Source organism: Phoenix dactylifera, chromosome 4 (genome assembly GCF_051530095.1).
Source record: "Phoenix dactylifera cultivar Ajwa chromosome 4, Ajwa_hap1_PhDact_Kaust_v1.1, whole genome shotgun sequence".
NCBI classification, from domain to species: domain Eukaryota; kingdom Viridiplantae; phylum Streptophyta; class Magnoliopsida; order Arecales; family Arecaceae; genus Phoenix; species Phoenix dactylifera.
Genome location: NC_143193.1, coordinates 9,263,401 through 9,285,798, shown reverse-complemented (window position 1 = coordinate 9,285,798; position 22,398 = coordinate 9,263,401). Strand labels below are relative to the sequence as shown.

General features: G+C 36.3%; 1 protein-coding gene across 2 annotated transcripts; it reads left to right on the top strand.

Moving 5' to 3' along the window:
- The first annotated feature begins 10,667 nt into the window (after positions 1-10,667).
- On the top strand, positions 10,668-22,155 carry LOC103722757 (uncharacterized). Of its 2 annotated transcripts, none has more exons than XM_039118584.3 (5): positions 10,668-10,904; positions 14,703-14,776; positions 14,865-14,968; positions 15,141-15,209; positions 21,624-22,155. In XM_039118584.3, exons 1-5 carry the CDS (start codon positions 10,837-10,839, stop codon positions 21,894-21,896), a joined length of 588 nt encoding a protein of 195 aa, XP_038974512.3. In that variant the 5' UTR covers positions 10,668-10,836; the 3' UTR covers positions 21,897-22,155. The 2 variants fall into 2 exon arrangements, with proteins under 2 accessions (XP_038974512.3, XP_038974511.3); XM_039118583.3 differs by having other exon boundaries at positions 10,670-10,904; positions 21,612-22,155.
- The last annotated feature ends 243 nt before the right edge of the window (positions 22,156-22,398 follow it).

The following is a 22,398-nucleotide window of genomic DNA, read 5'->3' as shown; positions in this document are numbered from 1 at the left end:
TTTGTGGACATGTAGATGAAACAATTGATGACCTTATTTTATCCTATAATTAATTTGTCTTACCATACTTGGCCTTTTCTTCTGGGAAAATTTTTGAATTTCTAATGCTCCTATGTTCCACAATGCTTTTGCCAAAATGCCCAACAAGAATTGGATATCATAAGGATAGCATCTCCATGGTTAGTAAACACTTAATCTTATCTCCATGGTTAGCAAACTCTTAATCCTTATCCATGTGTAATTGTTAGCCATATATGACGTTTCTCTCAAGATTATGGTCGCGCTGTGTCATCTTATCTTGGTGTCCTTAGTTGAACATCTGTGTATTTGATGGCCTTATCAATTAGTGCACAACCTTTCCTATTCAAGGCAACTCGTGCCCCAATCTTGTTCCATGATTACTTACTTTAGTTTAGTGCTCGATATAGAAAATATATCCGTTCTTATTCAACAAGGTTTACAACATGATATTACACTCAAGTCACATTCATAACCTACTTACTTTAGGCTAACTTGGGCCATCTTAAACACTTGGACCTTAATCCACAATTACAATTGTGTGGACTCATGTAATCTAGTGAGTCAGCAAGTGCATCCTATATACTAACCTAACATTATCACTTGTGAGGTGGTGGAACATGGCACATCAATCTTCTACAACCAAAAAAGTTTTGCTCTTTTTCTGCCGAGGATTTAATCTGCTTCTTATTAATTGAATCACCCTTGACCTGTATCCCTGCCACTCCTTCAACCTTACACGGTATCCAAACACGATGGCTGCTAGCTACTTCCCTCCTCTTGCCTCCCATGAAAAACTTTTAGCTCTTCTCCTTCTCATAGCCGTTGGGGTGTCTTCAGCAAGGCCAGAACGCCGGCCAACTTTCATGGAGAGAGTTCTCAAGGCTCCAAAGAGTTCATTGCTTCAAGCTGACAAGGAGAAGATGGCCTTCCATGTCCTCGTCAGAGAGCCTATCCCGCCCTTAAGTCTACGTAATAAAGGCCATTTTGCAACGAGCTTCCCCCGGCGTTTATTGGTCAGAGAGCCTATTCCACCCTCTGGTCCAAGTGATAAAGGCCACTCTGCACCAAATCTGCTCATCAGAAAGGCCATCCCACCCTCTGGTCCAAGTCATAAAGGCGACTCTGCACTGATCTCTGCACCGAACTTTCTAAGGCATCTCCTCTAGTCATATTGTGAGGATTCGTACAGACGTGTATTTAGTCTTATATCGGTAGTTATCTGGATAGATCTTAGATACTTATACAGGATCAAGGAACCCAAATAATATCTTCCGGCTAGCCATTTTGGGTGAGGTCCTGAGTTGTTACACATGTTTCTAATGATGAAAATGTTAGTTAATGGAGGCATGCTCCTAGCTGCTATACAACTATTTCACTTTGTTCCTAGTCTTTTAGTTGACCCTTTGTTTTCTCCTTAGTAATAGTTTGTGTGGCTTGTTTTAGATATACAATGATATATAAATAATAAATGTGATCACCGATTTAAGCCTCTCCTTTTCTTCTTTTTTATTCCCCACTTTTATATTTGAAAATGAAAGAAAAGTTGAACTCTATTTGAGTGCAAGCCACTAGCAGATGATGAATGTATGGTAGATCCATGATAATTAGAGTTGGGCAACGGGCCGTGCCGGGCCGGCCCGGCCCAGGCCCCCCGGGCCCAAAGACTAAACGGGCCGTGCCTGGCACGGCCCGTCCAGCACGGAACTGCAGCCCGGCCCGGCCCCAGGCCCCTCTATTGGTGGGCCGGGCCGGGCACGGCACGACACGGGCCGTGCCAGGCACGGCCCGTAACGGGCGCAAACGGGCGGCCCGCAACGGCTCCGAACGGGCCGTGCCGGCACGGCCCGTAACGGCTCCAGACGGGCCGTGCCTGGCACGGCCCGTCTGGAGAGGGGGAGGAAAATAGCCGTTTCCAACGGCTATTTTCGGGAAAAAGACGCTTTTACCCCTCCCAACAGTCCAATAACGGCTGAATTGAGGGTATTTTGGGAAAAAAAATTTTGGGCTTCTATAAATAGCCCATTCCTCCCTCATTCTCACCACACCAAACCTCTCATTCTCTCCTTCTCTACTGCTATTATTTCTCTCTTCTAAAGTGCTCTTCTAGCAATTTAATTTTTAGTTTGTTCAAGTGCTACACAAGAGGAGGTTCCTGTTGAGAAGAGAAGGTCGCTTCTGTTGAGAGCACAAGAGGAAGCTCGGAATCTCGGCTCTGCCTCTGCCCTCCGACCCTCTACTCAATTCCTCCTTGCGGTTAGTTTTTATTTTTTGAATTAATCATAGATATGTCATCTTTTGAGGAAAGTCAGTTTGGCATTCCTGTTTCTGAGGGAGAAGAAACTAATCCCCAACCCCCTGTTCCTAGTTCCTCTAGAACTGGTGAACCGAGTGAAGGTCAAACCTCTTCTCGTAAGAGGACTAGTACTGTATGGAATGAATTTGATAGAGTTATGGTTGAGGGAGTCTGGAAAGCTAGATGTAAAAAATGTGCCAAACTTTATAGTTGTAGTAGTAGTGGGGGAACAGGGCATTTAAAAAGACATCAAGAGAGTCATAGGACGCATGATTCTCACGCTCAAACTCAAAGTAGCCTTAATATACAAGGGGGATTACTTGTAGGTAATTTTGCATATAATCATGAAAATCAAAGAAAAGCACTTGTAAAATGGATAGTTAAGGATGAATTACCTTTTAGTTTATGTGAATCTTTTAATTTTGAAGAATATGTTTAATTAAACCTACAACCTGCTTACAAAAGAACTAGTAGGCGTACATTTAGAAGAGTAGCTATGACCAATTTTTTAGCAATGAAACAAAATTTAATTGAAACACTTTCTACTTTAAATGTAAAAATTTCATTAACTTCTGATATTTGGTCAGCATCTGTAGGTAGTAATTGTTTTATTGCCATTACTGCTCATTATATTGATAATGATTGGCAATTAAATAAACGTATTCTTGCTTTTCGTGCTTTTGATTTTCCACATTCTGGGCAACAAATTTCAAATATAATTTATCAAACTGCATGTTCATATAATATTAATAAAAAAATTATGTCTATTACTTTTGATAATGCATCTAATAATAATTCTGCTGTTGTATTATTAAAAGACTCATTGCATCCCATATTAGATGGAAATTTACTGCATATTAGATGTGCATGTCATATCTTAAATCTTTCTGTTCAAGCTGGCATGGGCATGATTCAAGATGTGATTTCAAAAATTAGAAATGCAGTTTCTTTTATTCATGCTTCTAGATCAAGACTTCAAGAATTTAAGGAATTATGCATAAATCATGGTAAACGTTTTAAAAAATTTAAACTTGATGTAATTACTCGTTGGAACTCCACATATAGCATGATACATGATGCATACCCATATAAAAATTTATTAAGTGCATATATTAATGATCGTGGATTAGGATTTACATTGACTGAAACTGATTGGAATAAAGGAAAAATTTTGGAAGATTTTTTGCTTAGTTTTTATAATGCTACCAATGTTCTTTCTGGTATTTATTACCCTACTTCATGTTCATTTTTACAACAAGCATATATAATTAGTCAAAAATTTGCAGAACATAGATATGATGATGTTTTAATGCCTATTATTGAATTAATGGAATCTAAATGGAATGAGTATTGGGACAGGATATGTCCTATGCATAACTTAGCTGCTGTATTTGATCCTAGAGTTAAATTAAATGGCGTGCTAATTTTACTTGATGCATACGCTGAAAATATGAATCAAGATGCTGAATCTGCTAAAGATGAGGTAAGACAACTTCTTTATGATATTTATGCTATATATGATGAAAAAATTCGTGGATCTAGAACACAAATACAAACCTCTATTCCTCCTTCTAGTAGTTCTCGTTCGTCATCTATTTTTTCATTCATTGCACAGAGAAGACACACACATGCTTCAAGTTCCTCTTCATCTTCTTCATCTTTAAGTAGTGAACTAGAATTTTATTTACGAAATGATCTTCATTCTGCATATGATGAAAATCAAATAGAGAATCTAGATGTATTATCTTGGTGGAAGAGTGTTAGAAATCAATATCCTGTTATGTTTGCAATTGCACGCGATATTTTAGCTGTGCCGATGTCCACGGTAGCATCGGAATCCGCTTTTAGTGCAGGTCAGCGTGTTCTTGACGAAAAGAGAAGTAGGATGACGGGCGAAACGGTGGAGATGCTTCTCTGCTTCAAGGATTGGCTGGATGCTGAGGCAAGACTTCAAGATAAAGGTGGGCATAATACAACATCCTCTGATGATGATGATACAAACACTACTGAAGACTGAAGACTGAAGACTGAAGACTGAAGAGTGAATACTGATTCACTGAATCACTGATGATTAGTAAGATTTCTTAATTTTTTATAATTGTACATTTTTATTGTATTCTGGAGGTCAGACCAAGGTCCAAACCTCGGCCCTTTCTTAGTTTCTTATTGTATTCTAGAGGTCAGACCAAGGTCCAAACCTCCCTTCATGTACCATTTTGATTTAAATTAATAAACTGGTAGGGGTCTATGCCAAACCCCCCACCATTAAGGTGGCTTTATATTCATAAATCAAGATTTCTTAGTGTTCAATATTTATTAATTTATTAAAAAAATTTATGAAGCATTAATTTTTATCGGGCCGAGCCGGGCCCAGGCCCGGACCGTGCCAGGCTCGCGTGCCAGCCCGGCCCAGGCCCTTATGGGCCGTGCCGTGCTGGCCCGCGGGCCGTGCCGTGCTTGGCCCGCGGGCCTAGACCGGGCCGTGCCTGGCACGGCCCGCTGGCCAGGACCCTCTAGCCCAGCACGGCCCTATCAAAGGGGCCGTGCCCGGCACGACCCGGCACTGTAGCTTGCGGGCCGTGCCAGGCACGGCCCGCTTCGTGCCGTGCCGTGCCGGGCCGTGGGCGGCCCGGCCCAGTGCCCATCTCTAATGATAATACGTTACATTGTGGACTACTTTGTCTAATTGTGGCTTGGGATAATCAGAGGGGTGGGGCATGAATTGGATGGTGGTGTCCAAACTACTAAGTGTATCGAGGTGCAACACCACCTCTCTGATGAATGATGGTTAGGAGAGTTCTGAGAACATGTAACAAAGAGATTAGTTTTTGCCATCATGCAGACATATACTTGCCTAGATTCTATGCAGGATAATACCAGGCACTGTTTCTTTTGAAGTTTAGCTCATATTCCTCTTCTTTTGGAGGATTATTTCTGCGAGAAGATTTCCATTTTAACCTTAAACATTGTTTTTCGTTTGATCAAATTTGAACCTTAAATTTAAAAGGACTATTTCCAGCTAGCTAATGCTTCAGTTTTGATAAACTAAAGACTAATTATTTAGTACAATAAGTGAAAAAGATTTCAGAAAGGCCTCCCATGTTCTTCCAAAAAAAAAAGGAAAAAGAAAGGCATGCTTCGATATATTCGTATATGGAAAAGCATCTTCAGTGGGTGGTCATACTGAAAATATGATCCCTTCAGCAGATTGTTCGAAAGCAAACATTGAACAAAATTAATAGTTGCTATGATATTGTCAGTTATTGCAAATTTAACAGATTACAGAAAGACACCACAAAGAAAAAGATGAAGCACAATAATAAATGCAAATTGTGAAGTTTCGAATACTTTCATCCAATAGGTGAATGGTTCGAGTGCTACTAATGATTAAACCAGAGATACAACTAAATCCATGCAGAAGTCTAATTCTTATACTTGATGACAAGAACACAAGAATTCTTTTTTTTTTGTGCAAGGCAGCTGAGTGATTTTTTTGGGTGGATTTTCTGAGTTATCGTACCATTACTCGAATTATATGGAAGTAACTTTAGAAGGATATTGAGGACTCTTGCATTAACGAAAAAAAAAATGTATACGTGCAAATTGTGAGTGTATGAGAATGTACGCAAGAAAATTGCATCTTTCAGCAGACATGCACATGAAGAAAGAGCTTTCTTTCAGCACGCTTCCTTTCCTTTGATGCTATTATATGTGTTATAGAAGTGAATACTTTAGCTTCTGCTCTTCTTGGTGATCTTGTCACAATATTCCTCATCACCAACATTGCAATTCCACACATCAAGACAAGAACATCAATTTTCCTTTGAAACTTGTTAGAGGTTCAATAACGACTTGACCTAGTGATGTGGATCTTTATCGCCATCTTTGGTAACTTTTGTCATATTTTTCCCACATCCAAAGTTCCAATTTCCAACAACAAATCCAGGTGAGGCCGGATCCTCGAAATAAAGATCGAAAGTAGGGAGCCAATTGGGCCAATGCCATGTACTTGTCTAGCATAAGCCCCATCGCATTGGAATGGAGTCTGAAAGTCACCATGTTGACCTTAGGAGGAGAACAGAATATGGACTTCCCATGGGAGAAGATTTCAGATAGCTTCAGGGTGGTGATTTTGGGCTGTCATTCCTCACACGAGTTTGAACTATGACAGAGAGTGTTTGATTTGCAGCTAGCAGTAGCACAACCAGCCATGTTTTGTTTGTTTGTTGAATTTCAAACCCAAACTCATTGCTTCTACCAAAAGAAAAAAAAATCCAAACTTACTAGTGGATTAACAAATTTTCAATCAAGAAAACTGTTTATATAAATGGTGAATAATAGGTTTTTTTTTTTTTTTTTGAATTAGGAGAGCATCATATATTATAATTATCCAATACTACTTGGAAATGAAATACCTTGAAGATATAATTACTGATGCCAAAGTCTTCTTATAGGAGCAACTGTTAGAATGTGACCTAATTAGGATAGCTTTAGGATTATATATACTCATGTACAAACTCCATACATAAAAAATAATATAGGCTAATATAGGATCATACTAACAAAGAAAAATGTTACTCGTTGATACAAGTTGGTATGTGATCCATAAAATTACTCTAATAAGATCATGCTAATAAAGAAAAATAATACTGACCAGTAAAAAAATATTATGAGCTGATACAAATTGCTACGTGATCCCTAAAATTACGCTAACACCATTTCTCCACTACTAATATGAAGGAGCAAAGAGCTGAGTGCTTCAGTAGTATGTCTAAGCAAATTATTTTTGATAATTCTTGAACCATCTTCCTCTTGCTCTAAATCCTCTTTTTCTTGTTACTATCTTCTTCTCTAGGTTCGACATAACCATCTATATCAAATATTGGTTTCTAAGAGAGAAATCAGACTAACCATTCCAAGTAGAAGGCCTTCCAAAATCTCTATCTCCTTTTCCTCTAAAAAAACCACCATGATCTTAATTAGCTCCTCTACCTCCTCTACCACCTCTCCCCCCTCTCATGGTTCCTTCAACTTACTCCCTTGAACACTTGGACAGGAGTGTGGGCAGAGATTTGACTTTCTAGTTGTTGGTTGATTTGTAGAAGTTTTTAAAAATTACATGTGTATCATGCCTTGTACAAGGTTATTATCTCTAAGTAAATGGAATTTCTCATGGAATGGCACTGGCCCCATCCCTCAGGGCCTCGATCGTGTTTTGCATTCTGATTCATTATGGCATATTCATATCCATATGTAGTGAGACGCTGATTTACCAAAAAAAAAAGTAAATGGAATTAGTGTCATCTCCCTCCAGTCATAGTGTATATATATTTTCATTATCACAAACTATAACTCCTAAAAACGATCAATTGTTTAACTTATTATCATTGAGATCAACATTGGTTTATTACTAGTTATTCATAATTTATTAGATGCATATTAAATGATGATAATTTACAAATATTTATCATTTATGATTAATTTATTATAATTGATTAATAAATAACAAGTTATTTGATTAATTAACAACAAATGGATAAGGATACATGTAATTATAAAAAATTAAGCAATTTGACAACTTAATGCTAACAATAAGTTGATGATATATAAATTACTAATTAAATTTTGTTAAAAATTTAGATTAGTCCATAACTAAAAATACTAATAATTAATTAGACTTCATTTGCAACATAATAGTTTTAAGTAGTCCATACAAGCCCTTAGTTTAACCTACAAAATTAAAATGAATATAATTATTTAGGAAAAGTATGTTTAATTATTAGTACAATTATATATTAGTTTATTTGTTGCACAAAAATTAGACTTCAAGTATACTATTGCTCATAGGTTATGCTTGGTTTCTTCTAGACCTTTTTACTTTTCAATTTTGCCCTGCAATTTATAGTGAATTCTAGAAATAATAGTCAAGTTTTATTAGGTTGAAGTAAAATAAGAGTTGATGAGGTGAGAATGGGGAGGGCATTTTTCCTAACTTTTCTCCATGTCTACCCCTACAGTCTATTTTTCTTTCAAAACTTTGCTCTTCCACTGGTGTGGTAGTATTTATTTATTTATTTTCTTGTTTTTTGGTTGATTCCTCACCGTCGGCATGATGGTCCTCTTTTGTTCTAAAGGGGCCTGGGGGTGAGTTCCTCTATTTTGCCAAAGAAAAAAAAAATGAAGAACAAAAAGAAAAAGAAAAGAAAAAAAAAGAGAGAAAGAGAGAGTGAGTTTCTCTCTTTTCTTTTTTCTCTCTTATCTCTCTTTTCCCCACTTTCTCTCTCTTATTTCTCTTTACTTGTTCTTCTTCTCTCTACTCTCTCTAGGGTTGTTGGATACAGTAAATGACTCTTCTTAATGATTTTGGATCGACCTTGGTGAAGAGGGTCGTGATTGATAACCATTAGACGACATAACAATCCCCATCTTAGCCCTTATTAGATATTGTTAGATTTGGTCGCTCTCGATTTTTGCCAAACTATTGTACCCTAGTTCAACCATGATCAGATGATATCATTTTGATCGAACCAACTGGGATGTTGGGTACTTCCGCTTGGTCAGCCTTATGGGGGTGTTGGAATTTATGATTCTATTTTAAAACAATTATGACAAAATTTTGAAGAGAATATAATTCTAATATCAGGACTTGAGAAGAATTTTTGAAATTAATTGGATATGTTGTTTGATTTTGCTTGCAAGATAGGTAATGTAACTATTTTTTTTAGATTTATTGATAAATTATATATTATTTATGTCATTGAATTTTGAGTAGTATTATTTGTGCTTCATGAACTTGAAGCATAATATTTATTTATTGAATATATCTTATTATAGAGTATTCATTGATGCATGATTGAAGGTATTGACTTTATTATGAATTATGATTGATTGATTTTGATGCCAGATGATTTTGCATATTTTTTGATTTGGAATATGATACAAATTCGATGAAAATAGAGTTTTGATTCAAGATGATTTTGTAGCTTGACGTTTTTTGGTATCATGCTAGTGGGGATTTGTATTGGTACATTGATAACCTATCAGTAGAAATTATGCGTTGATACATCGATAATCTGCTGGTGGTAGTTATGCGCTGATATATCGATACCCTAGTGGAGATTATATATTGGGATATTGATACTCTGGGAGTTATACCTTGGCACTTGGATTATTACCGAGCTCATATCCTAGCTCAGCTACATGGTTTAAATATGGTCATAGTTCATTGCTATCAAAATGAACGTGATGTTTTGAAAGAAATTGATTTATGAACGGAATTTGAATTCTGAAACAACTGGATAATGTTTAGATTTAATTTTGAATTGATATAATTCACATGCTTATTTTTAGTATATTATTAATATTTATTTTATTGCTTGATATATCTAGTTAAAATATTCATTGCTAACCGGGCAGTCTAGTTCATTATTCTATATTTTACTGTTTTTACAGATTCGAAGAATTAGCTTGATTCGAGAATTCATTTTGGAAGAGCAACTAGAGACAGAATTTTCTTATCTTTATGTTGATTAGATTTTTATTAAAGTTGATGTAAGACTTTTGAATATTTTTGGTTTGCAAGATATTTAATTTTTTATTTGGTTTTCTAAATTAAAATTTGAATGTTAATTATTTAAATTTATTCTACTGTTTATTTATGATATCTTGTTGAGATACCTTGCATGCTTACAGGAAGAGTTACCTATAAGTGTGCGGTAATTGATACGATTCCATCTTGCGATCTTGAGGATGTGACAAAATATTTTCATTGTACGCTATTAGGTTAATATTAACTACAATATGAGGTTAATATCAATAGCATGTACTAAAATTATTTGAGTTCGAAATAATTATTATAGTTATAACAATTATTATAATGAAAAATTATGGTGAGTAACTGAAAAAGCAAAATTAAAAAGAGCAAAAAACTACGAGAATTGGGCCCATGTCATTAATGCTGTTAATGGACCATATTGAATTATTGATGCATTATAGCAACTATAAATTTTGCATTTAGCATACCAATCAAAGGATTGACCCGGAAAAATGACACCTGTTATAATGCCAACAATGGCTTGGATTGGTTGCCATTATAATAAGATAATGCTATTAGAGAAACACATTTGCTCAACAAATTTTTATGAAGTAAAAAATATCATCTCATTTGGACCAAGCATTGAGTTGTCTGACAACATTACTGACTCATTAGTTTTTTTTTCTTTCAAAATACATGTACAAGCCCTATAACTAGCTAGCATGGTAATGTTGATCAAGATATCATTACATTTTTATTATTTTTTTATTTTTTAATGTGTAAAAAGATTGATATGAACTTGTTATGAACCCAATTAGGTAGGGTAGCGAATTGATGTCGGATTTGGACTGAGACATGCTGTGGGCTGAACATTAACCGGGGTCCGGCGGCCTCCGCCCGCTTTGTTCGCGATCTTGCGACTCGTCTCCGGCCGACCGAGGGGAGAGTGGTGGTGGTGGTGGTGCTGGTGGCGGTTGCAGTGGGAGTCATGGTGGTCTCTTCGGCCACCAACACCTGGGCCAAAGAGATGGCCATTCGAAGGAGGATCGCCAACATGTACTTCTCTGTCGCTCTCTCTTCTATCTCTCCGTATTATTCTCAGAATTATTAAATCCATACTTGAGCATGCCAGATAAACTCCATAAATCAATACTATTGCTTCTAATGTTTCTCCACTTCTCTTTAATTATTGCAAGTAAAACAATCACCCTTCGAATGTGAAGAAGTTAAATTTCACTGATAAACCCTAATAAGCAAAAAAAAGAAAAAAAGAAAAATCATTCAATCAAGATATCGATACCTTCATCATGAATGCACTTCGAAATTTCCTTTCCTCCTGTTTTTTTTTTCCTTTTTTTTAATCTTACTGTGTAACCTGGGATTGAACAAGTGAGAATCCAGAGATTCATACAATAATTAGGGAACTTCATAGGGGAATTGGGCTTGTGCTCTTGACGTACGCAAGATCCACAGTTTGAAAAAGTGAGAAAGGGTAGTGATTTACATGAATATGATAAGAAGCACCAGAATCTAATATTTCTCTCACCTCCAACATGAAATCTGACCCCTCAGTGAAGAATGGCTTTTCCACCTTGTGAATGCCTTTCCGAAAGGTGTTGTAAGAAATCCAAGGCTTCTATAATTAACACCAGGCCTTCTTTGGTAGTAGTTATATTGGATCAAACCACTTAACTAGAATAATTGAATAATTTCCACCACTATTTTCAAATGCAATGTTGACATTTTTTAGATTCTTGATTCCCAGGCCTCCTTGTCCTTATTTAGCACTCTCTAATTCGCTAGACATTAACTAACGATTGCCTCTTAGATTTTCTCAAGACAAACTCTCATCTATGGCAGCCAGTCTTCTTTCTAGCCAGTTATGAAGGTAGAATATGGACATCCAATAAAATGTCATGGCTAGAAGCACAGATTTCACCAATGTTAGCCTTCTTGTTGAAGAGAGTTTCTCTTCTATCTCTCTGGTCTTCTAGCCATTTTGTCTATCCTGTTTCATCCAATCAGCTCATTTTGAGCAAGAATGAAGGAGAATAGCAAGACAGGTGATGAGAAGATCTTGGAACTGAGACTTAAGAGGCCACTTCTGGTGTCTCAGTCAGGTGAGTTCCCAAATACACCAGAAGGCTTTTGTCAAAATTGCTTTTAAGGCTGGTTAGGAGCTGCACGTCATATAGTACAAATTTTGAACCCACTAGTTGATCCTATTTAGCTTAATGCAAAATTTAAGTAATTTGCAAATTGTAAGTTTATGTTCGTGCTATAAACTATTAGAGACTCAAGCCTCTAATGAGTTTTTATTCACTGGTTTTGTTAAGTATCCTTCCTAAAACATTATCTACTATTACAAAGAGGCAACAAGTTACAGGATATCCTTGCTATAATCCTCTATGGCATTAAGTCCAGTCGCCTGGTTCTCCTTCCAGAATGAGAGCTGATTCTCCAAATAAAAGTCAAATTCATCCGTATCCTCCATTTTCCACCAAAACCTCTAGCTTCCAAGAACTCTAGCAGGACGTTTTCAATTGACGCTGTTGTATGCCTTTTTAAAGTCCAAGATAAATTACTTAGAATTTTTCCTTGTCGTTGACCAAATTAAATACAACTTCCTTAATTTCCTCCCAATTTTGGATTTTCCAAGCTCATGAGGGAGTATATGATGCTTGGGTAGACAGTTTGTGAATTAGCCATTATCCGACCCTCTTTGGCATGAGCGTCTAAGTAAATTCTTAGAGAAGCCCCTGCTACCTCCTCTTTCATAGTTAATGCTACTCTTGCAATTCAGTTGAAGATATCTGATTCTTTCTTCTTCTACCACTAACATATCCATGAAAGAATGTTGAAATCCTATTCCCTTCCTGCAACCAAGTTTTTCGTAGACCACTTCAAAGAATTTCAGTGTCCTCTCTACTTCACTTCCAAATCATGTCTCTCTTGCCTTCCTTGATGACTTAAAATTATAAATTTCTCTTTCAAAAATTGTCATAAATTGTCATATGTGATTTGATAAAAAGTTGCATCCTTTTTTGTCCATGCCAATATTTTCCATTTGATATTTGTAATCTAGCATAAACTATTGGCAAGGCAAGCATAAAATGAACAGTTGCACTAATTGTTTGGAAACAAGTCTTTCTCTCTCCCCCCATGCCTCTCATAGTTTTACTTTTTTCTGAAATGTAGGTTGGTGTCTGCGCTCTTAACCTTTCTATTTTTGAGCTGTTTTCTGTTTGTCTCTCTTAACATTTGTTCTCTTGTTTATTGTCGTAATGATTCTCATTTCTCATAATTGGTGTTTATTACTTATTACTATGCTTGTTTGTTAAGAATGTTCTCTTTGTTTGAGTCAAAAATTATATACTTGTGGTTGATGCACAACTCATTGGAACACATATTTCTAATGATCCATTTGGGTCTTAACTAATTGTTACAATGATTGGAGAAATTTTTGGTGAAAATTTATGATAATAAGGTGGGAGTATCATTTCTAATACTAAGCATCCAAAATAAATAGCTGTTCTTTTTTCTTTCTCTTTTTCTTTTTTAAATTTAATTTCTAGAAGCCTAGCGAAATATTTATTTAATTCAATAAACATTTATTTTTCTTCCTTCATGGAAGGTATCATTGTATAAACTGGCAATTCAGTTCGTGAGGAGAGTGCCTCCGGAAGGTGTAAAGCAGACTTAAAGGCCAAACATGCGTGCTGTGGTTGTCAGAAAGGTTGAAGCTTGTTTTGATTGATTTTTCAGGTCTAAACTTGCCTTATTTAGAAAGCTGCGACAGAACTGATCTGAAATACATGAGCCAAAGTTTGTTGGTTTGATCATGTGAAACATTCTAGAATTAGTGTACTAGAAGAATTTTCATGCTAACAAAGTTGTTCAGTAGTTTGGAAAGTCTAACAGTTTACATTCTAATCATACCAACCGAGCCTTACTATAGATAAGATGAAACCTTGTGAAATATTTTGAAACCTGGAGATAAGACTTTTCTATATTAGGAGTGTTATATACACAGACGTAATGCAAGACACCTCAAGCTAAGATCAACACTGCTGATCATAGTATATACACCTATTAAATAATGTTGGACAGAAATTCAGCTAAATTGGAGACTTTGAGACCACTGACCTCATATAGAAAAGTACATAGAAAAGTAGTTAATTTATAAGCATCCAAATCATTTGGTTTTTGTCTCTGAGCATTTGATTTGCATCCCACCCCTCAGTATAAAGTGGTGGCACATTTTGAAACCTTTCAAAGTAAGCAGATTTTTTTGACCTCTATTTTTTGTTACACTTACCGCAAGATTTTTCTACGTACCATAGAACATGGTATTCTATACCATACTGAGCCAGACGGTACAGAGTATATTGTATCATACCGGTTCGGTACTGATATACGGTATGGAGGACGTACGGATACTCGGTACGCTAAACCGGCCCCTATACCGGGCATATTGACACGGTGACAGGGTGGCACCAATACCAAGCCCGATACGGAGACGGCATACCATGCCATAGAAGATTGTAAGTTATCATATATTCACATCTACAAGAAAACATTAAATGTAACAAGAAAGAGTAATATCCATGGCTTTCATTTGACAATGTCAACCCTTTCATTTTCTTTTTTGCAATTTTTTCTGTAGTTAATCAGTTTTTTCGACTATAAGTTTCATCTTTATGCTGAAGAATGTTCTGCCATCAAAGCCAACATTTTCATGATTCTATTATTAAACTTGCTAGATCAAAGTGCTTGGACTAACTTCTTATTGTTAAACCCTTCAGCTCTTTCGAATACGACTTGTTCGTTCATGTTATTTTTTTGTTTGTGCAGATTTAATAAAAGGGAAGAGGACTTTCCTTCCCTGAGAGAGTACAATGATTATTTGGAAGAAGTTGAGGATATGAGTAAGTATAATAATTAAGTTACCTATCTTTCCATATTATTTTAGATGCCATGGGTCTTTGACAATGATGCGGTTTGCTCCTTTCTAAGCTTGCAACTTAGTTGAAGGAATAGATGTAGCTGCAATTGAAGCTGAGATAGCTAAATACCAAGAAGAAAATGCTGAACAAATAATCGTTGCCCGAGCTCGTAAGGTACGTTTTATTATACAGTTCTTGTTTCTATTTTATATATCAGAGGGGACACCTCTCCCTTCTTTGTTTCTATGTCCTATCATGTCTGGATTATCAATTTTGAAATGTGGAAAATAACTTTTACATGGACTACCAAGTTTATTTTTCTCATTTTGACAATGTTTTCATTTAGGCTGAAGAACTAGCAGCGGCACTCAGGGCAGGCCAAGGAAATCCTATAAAGACAGATCTTGCTGATGTGGTGAGTTATTGGTTAGGTTTAATGTTGTCTATCTTCTAAGTTTGAACTGTTGGGACATAGAGTGCATATAATATGTTTTCCATTCTTTTATTAGTTGAAAGTTGTCTATAGCAAGTCCATGTTGGCAAATCATTTTGGTCCATATTGTTCTTCTAGTACATTTTGTGTGCCTCCCTAGCTCTAAGCAAGAACTGCTGAACTGATTTGTTTAGGAAGATAATTAAAACAAGATGAACTTCCAAGTTCCTTGCTAATGTATGTTAGTTATCAAGATCAAGGTTCATTGAACTGGTATAGGAGGGTGAACTAGCTAGCGACCAATTTATTGTACCGTGTCGTTCCGGGGCATACCAACATAGAGAGATAGAGAGGAAGAAGGAGAGGGAGAAGGGGGAGAGGAAAAATGAGAGGGTGAGACTCACTTGGATGCGTGGCGGGGGGGGGGGGATCGTGAGTGGATCAAGCGGAGGAGGCAAAGGGGCTGGAGGGGGGGCTTCGAAGGGTTTCAAACATGCATGGGGAAGGGGAGGGGGGGCGGGCAGAGTGGCAATCGCTAGCGGATCGAGCCGTAATCGAACTCGGAGGGACCTTTTTTATAGGTTCAACTTGTTTATCGAGCCGACAGGGGGAACCATTGTGATTTCCTGTTGGTTCAGCTTGATATGCCCCAAACTAGGCAGTTTGGAGTGATATGGCGTACCTTGATCAAGATTATCATTTGCCTCATAATATGCGTGTAGTGAAAGAAATTAAGTTTAGTTGGTGATAATATACAAATCTTGTATAAGCAGATCATTTCTTTTAAATATAGTGTCAGTTTGTGCAGCAACTCAGTGAGACTAACACCATGGTTCTAAGTACCATAACTATCCTCATTGTCAAATTCTTTAGGTCATACTATCATTTGTTATGATTTTGTAGTTCCAAATGTTAGGCTGCTTACCTATGAAGCAAGAATAAAAATGTGGATATGCCAATATGAAAAATCTTAAAAAACTAGGGTATAACACATATTGGATATTTTAATAGATGATCTATATATAAACGAGTTCCATAAAGCAAATGGTTTGGTAAAACAACATGGTCCATACTCCATGCAATAATATCAACATCCATAAATTTCATTTAGGCCCTGTTTGGCAGAGCTTTTGGTGGGTCCGAAAGCATTTTTTGACCCTCCAAAAGTATTTTTGGATGGAATAGAGGTGTTTGGTAACAAAATCGGAAAGCTGTTTTAGCTTTGCCAGAAAGTTGAAAACGTCTACTTGGAAGAAGCTCCAAAATGGAGCTTCTTCGAAAAAGTACTTTTAGCACGCATCAAAAAGCTGTTTTAAATTTATAAAATTTTTCTTTTAGACCAAAATATCTATGATAAAATCATGTAATTATAGGAAGTGTCCCTTTATATCATAATGCACGAAGAAAGAAATCTATAGGAACCCCAACAAACAAGAAATCCTAATTGGCCTTGGCTTTCTTTCTTGCTACGTGATCAAGGTATTATTTGCTACGTGATCAAGGTATTATTATTTCTTTCCTCTATTTATTTATCCATCATTTTGAACAAGAAAAGCATTGGAAGGAAAAAAAACGTAAAATCTCACTTTTGCAAGTATGATTGTGTGCCTCTATATTTTTTTTCAAAAATTAGTTTCTAAAAATGTTATATTAATCAAATTTTAATATATAATGATAATAATTATAATATTTTATATCAAAATATTGTATTATACTATAAATATAATATTATATTACATTATATCATAATACATTGATATGTTATGTTATATAATATCAAATTATGTTATATTATTATGCTATAGTATACAATATTATATTAACTATATTAGAATAGTATTATATTATATTACAGTAATGCTATACTATATCATATTTTTATATATTAATATATATTATATTTTATTATGCTCTGTTGTATAATACTATGCAATGTCCTGTATGGTCATTTTGTCATACCAAAAGTACTTGTTCAGTTATTTTACCAAGCACATATTAAAGTTTCACAGCATTTTAGAAATGTAGTTACCAAACAACAAATAGCTTTTTATAAAAGCTCTACTTCAAAAAACTTTACTTCTGAAAGCTCTACTGCCAACAGTTCTACCAAATGGGACCTTAGTCATTGTTCAAATATACAGACTATAACATACTATCAAAAAAAAAAAAAGACAAACTATAACACACTCTGCACAATAGCATAGCATTATAGGATTATTCATCCATCATGTCCATCATTAAGATGTCAGCATTCATCAAAGGAAAGAGACAAAAAGCCCTTGATGCATGACCAATTGGAGATGGCCTGGAAGGCATAGGATCAGGGAAGAGATTAATCTGCATTTTTGGCCACAAATTACCTTGCTGTCCCTGCTACAGAAATCAGAGCAGAAAGTTTATTTTTTGGTGATTTTAAATTCAAGAAGGTCAAAAAATTTCCATTTTAGATTTTTAAAAGAGATATTGGTCCTATGAACAAGTTCCTAAAAAAAAGGTTGTCAATTTGTGGTGGTCCATTTTAGTCCTATAGCAGAATTCTGATAACACATTTTACAATTATAGAGAAAACAGGACAATGAGGTTAGAAAGCAAAGATAGAGATAATAATAGTAGAGATGAATGATAGAAGATATATCAAAAAGAGAAAGGAGGGCGGGGGAGAGAGACAAGGACCAAACCTAGCCTAAAGAAATCCTTCTTTTCTTTCAGAACAAATCATGTTTAATGATTTTTAATCAAGCCCACATAGTTTTTCTTATAGACTATAATGATTTTTAATCAAGCCCTAATAGGTTCTTATAGACTTCACATGATGTTTCACACTAAACTAGGATCTTAAAAAATATGCACCTAATCCCTAGAAATTTTCCTAAAAAGGCAAAATTTGGAATACCACATAACCTTGTATAGAAAGATTCCTAAAATATCCAAAAATCTAATCCTAATGGGTTCTTTTTTTTTTTTTAAACTTGTCGAACCTGACATATACCTAAAGCAGGACATAAGTCCTACCTAAAACAAGACCCTAAAACCTATTCCAAAGATCACCTAAATAAAATGTTTCAAAATTGCAAAGAAATCTATGCTTTTATTCTCCATCATTCACTTTGTTGCGTGGATCTTGTCCTCGAGATCTTGATAATTTGTAGCTTTATGCTCAATCGTTGGATTTTCCAAATTTGATTATGGAGACCAACTTGGACCTTCTTGCTATCACAATGTTAATTGATTCTTCTGGTTCCAATTGATCAATGACCATAAGGCTTTTGATCACCCATTTGATAGCATTCCTTTATGCTCAATTGTTGGATTTTCAAATTTGATTATGGAGACCAACTTGGACCTTCTTGCTATCACGATGTTAATTGATTCTTGTGGTTCCAATTGATCAATGACCATAAAGCTTTTGATCATCCGTTTGATAGCATTCCTTGATGACATCACAAAATCAGCAAGTAATGGATCTTCGAAGTGCTTTGATACAAGCACAGGCCTTGATTGATAGCAACCTATGCCTTCATGAATTACAAATTGTTCCAAAACTGCAGCTTCAGAGCTTTCACTCTCATTCACCGGATTCTGTAGGCATGGCGCATCTTCAAGTTTAGTCTCTTAATGTGAAGGTTTGATACTTCTAGGACTTCCAATAGATAGATTTTCATTCAGAAAATTCTTGTGGGTTGTCGCTTGGGACCAAGGATGGCGGAACCGGTACCGAGCACCGTACCGGACCGGGCCCGTACCGATACCATATTAGAGATGGGCGAGAGGGAGAACGAGAGAGAAAAAGAGAGAGAGAGAGTGGGGGAGGGAGGGAGGGAGAGAGGGAGAGGGAGAGGCCTCTCTCTTCCTCTCCCTCTCCCTCCCTCTCCCCCCCTCTGTCTTTCTTTTTTCTTCTCCTTCCCCCTCTCCAGCAATGGCGAGAGGCATCTCGGTTTCAACGGCGGAACCGTCCTGGTCCGCCGTTGGTACGGCCCACGATGCGCCGAATCGGGCGGTTCGGGACAGTTCCATAGACTTTGCTTGTGACACTTTTGATTTGTGGTTCTTTATATACCTAGATATGTGCTTCACTAAAGGAATTTCTTCAGACGCTTGTTGATGATTGAAAGTTGGAGGCAATGGAACTACATTAATACACAGTTCAATGCCTTGGTCTACTGTAATTGCCTGCAACATAAATTTTATCGTTGCAAGATCATTTTGATAGATGTCAAATTATCATGCATATGCCAAAAAACCTTCCTCTCATTATTTAGCATGCTGATTGGTACCGCCATTCTTGGAGTAGCTTATTATTGGATAACATAATTAAAGGGAAGAAACAAAGAGAAGAGAAATGGGATCAAGGAAAAGAAGAAGAACAAAGTAGTGCTATTTAGCTCTGATACCAAATTGATGCAAGACCATTTGCAGATGGCCTGCAAGGTGTAAGATCCAGGATGAGATTGAACTGCAGTTTGGATGAACAAATTACCCTGTTGTCCTGCTTCAGAAAATAGAGAAGAAAAGGTTTCTTGGTGATTGTAAAATTCAAGGTCAAAAAATTTTTGTTTTACGTTTTAGAAGAGAAATAGGCCTTAGAAACAAGTTTCTAAAGAAAAGTTGTCAGTTGGCAATGTTCTATAGTATTGCTATAACAGAAGTTTGGATCACAAATTTATAGTTACAGGTAAAGAAAGAATAATATGAGGGTTAGGAAAGCAATGCCGGAGATAATATTAGTAGAGATGAAGATAATAGAAGATAGATCAAAATGAGAGGGGACAAGGAGGAGGAGGAGCAGCAGCAGCAGAAGAAGAAGCAGAAGGAGGGTCTTCTCCTCTTCTTGCTTCTTTTTCATCAAGTGGGACCCTTTTACATCAGTCATATTTAAAATAATAGTCTAAGGGCTCGTTTGGTTCGCGGAAAGTATTTTCCCTCCTAGGAATATGATTCCTGGGAATCAGATTCCTAGGAAGAGGATACCTAGGAAAGTACTTTTGGCATGTTTGGTTAACCATGGGAAAGTGACAAATTTCCAAAGTACTTATGTTTGGTTGACCATCTACTTTCCTAGGAAAGTTATATATAATTCCTATTATGCCCTTAATAAAAATTAGGTCTTTAATGCCTCTTTAATGCTTCTTTAATGCTGAAGGGTCTTTTTGGGAAAAAATAAAAAAGGAGTGATTCCCACCTCATGGGAAAGTAACTTTCCCATGTTTCTCATGGGAAAGACTTTCCCATGAAATGTGGGAATCATATTCCCATGGGAATACAACTTTCCCATCTCTCTCCTTTGAAAACTCCAACCAAACAAGAGGCATTTCATTACTTTCCCGTTGACCATACTTTCCCCCCTTCTTTTCCTGCGAACCAAACGAGCCCTAAAAGCTATTCTGAAAATTACGTAAATAAAAGATCTAAGAATACAAAAATGTCTAGAATTTTATTCGCCATTAACACTTTTGCTCGGCACTACGGGTATCTAAAAGGTATCCTATATTTTTATGTTAAGAAATCTGATACTTGAAATATATATCCAACATATATCTTATTTGTAAACAAGCATTAATATCTGGTGTACCTAAAAGGTAAGCATGATATGCAAATCAAAGTTTTTTCCTTTCCTATCTGTTTACACTTCATCCACCAGAATTCCTATAACACATTAATTTGGTTCTATGATCTACAATTGCAAAATTGTTAGTTTGCCCTAAATTGAAACTTATCCTATTATGAAGTAGCACGCATCTTTGTGGGCCTTTTATTTTTGTAGGTGAAAGAGTATATTCACATTTAGAAATTGATGAATTAGTTTTCCTTAAGGTTTTGAATTATAGCCAAAACCAATCTGTTCTGAGGCCAAATTGAAACTAATCCCTCAGTTTAGATTTTGATCACCTGTTTAGGTTCATCTTCCATGGTCTGGGCGAATTATGGCTAAAACTGATTGAAACTAATTAGAGATTTTTTTAAAGTTTTATTTCAGTTTTACTATAATATGTCAGTTATATTTTATTTATATAAGTCTGTAGGCTATATTGTGTTAATTTTTAACGCTCTTCTTTCCTTTTTTTTTAATGTTAAAGAGAAGAAAAATAATAAACATAACCCTTGATGGTTAAGGATTCCAAGCAGTTCCTTGTTGCAGTGCCTTATAAGGACCCTGGATAAGTAAATACAAGAAATGTCACAAGATTATAGGCTTCTATATAAAATGACTATAACATCGTATGACTGTGTGCATTTGATAAGATAGACACTTAACCTCTAAAATATTAGAAAAAAGGCCCAAATCAAGGTTTGTGAAACCGTAAGGCTTTTTTTTTTGCGAAAGGATGCTGTATCTGAGCAGCTGAAATGTTGATTCATGTTAGTACATATGATATCTAACCACAGGGTGCTGGACAGAGCTCTCAAGGCGTTAGCGGTGGTATTGGTGTGCAAGGGCAGTATGCCCCTGCAGCTGTCCTGGGCAGTGGGCTTGCACAGCCACGCCCAACAGGTATGGCTCCACAGCCTGTCCCTGTTGGAGGTCCAGCTGATCTCCTGCAGGGCTATGCGGTCGACGACGAGGAAGCAATGAAGCTACGAGCAGAGAGAGGGGCCAGAGCTGGAGGATGGACCATTGAGCTGGGCAAGAGGAGGGCAATCGAGGAAGCGTTCAGCAGCATTTGGATATAAACTTCTGGACAAGAGGCGAGGATTGGTCTGGGAATGCAAGCAGAAAAAAGAATGAACTTTATATAAAATATGTTTACATGTTATAAATTCACCACAGCTACCAGGCCTATTCGATGATAATTTATGTTGCATCCCGTCAGAAGGGAGAATTCTGAGATTGTGGCAAAGTTTTGTAAGTGGTTCATTTGCAAATTGGTTGAAGTATTGTAGTTTTGTTGGCTCATTCAAAATGAAATTTCTATTCTACAGGTATCCTTCATATACTGACATGTAGTGTACCTTTTTCTTGTCCATAACTAGGACAATTAAGTTTGATCTTCAATAAGGTAAGAAGGATATTTTTATTAATTTTTAAAAATTTACCTCTCTTATTTCTCAGTGGTTATCTAAACGACCTAAATATCCTCTTTCACGCATACAACCTTAATTGGTGGGCAGGACCTTAGATCTTTATAGCAACTGTCAGAAATATCTTCTTATTTGGCGACTACTGATTTAAGAA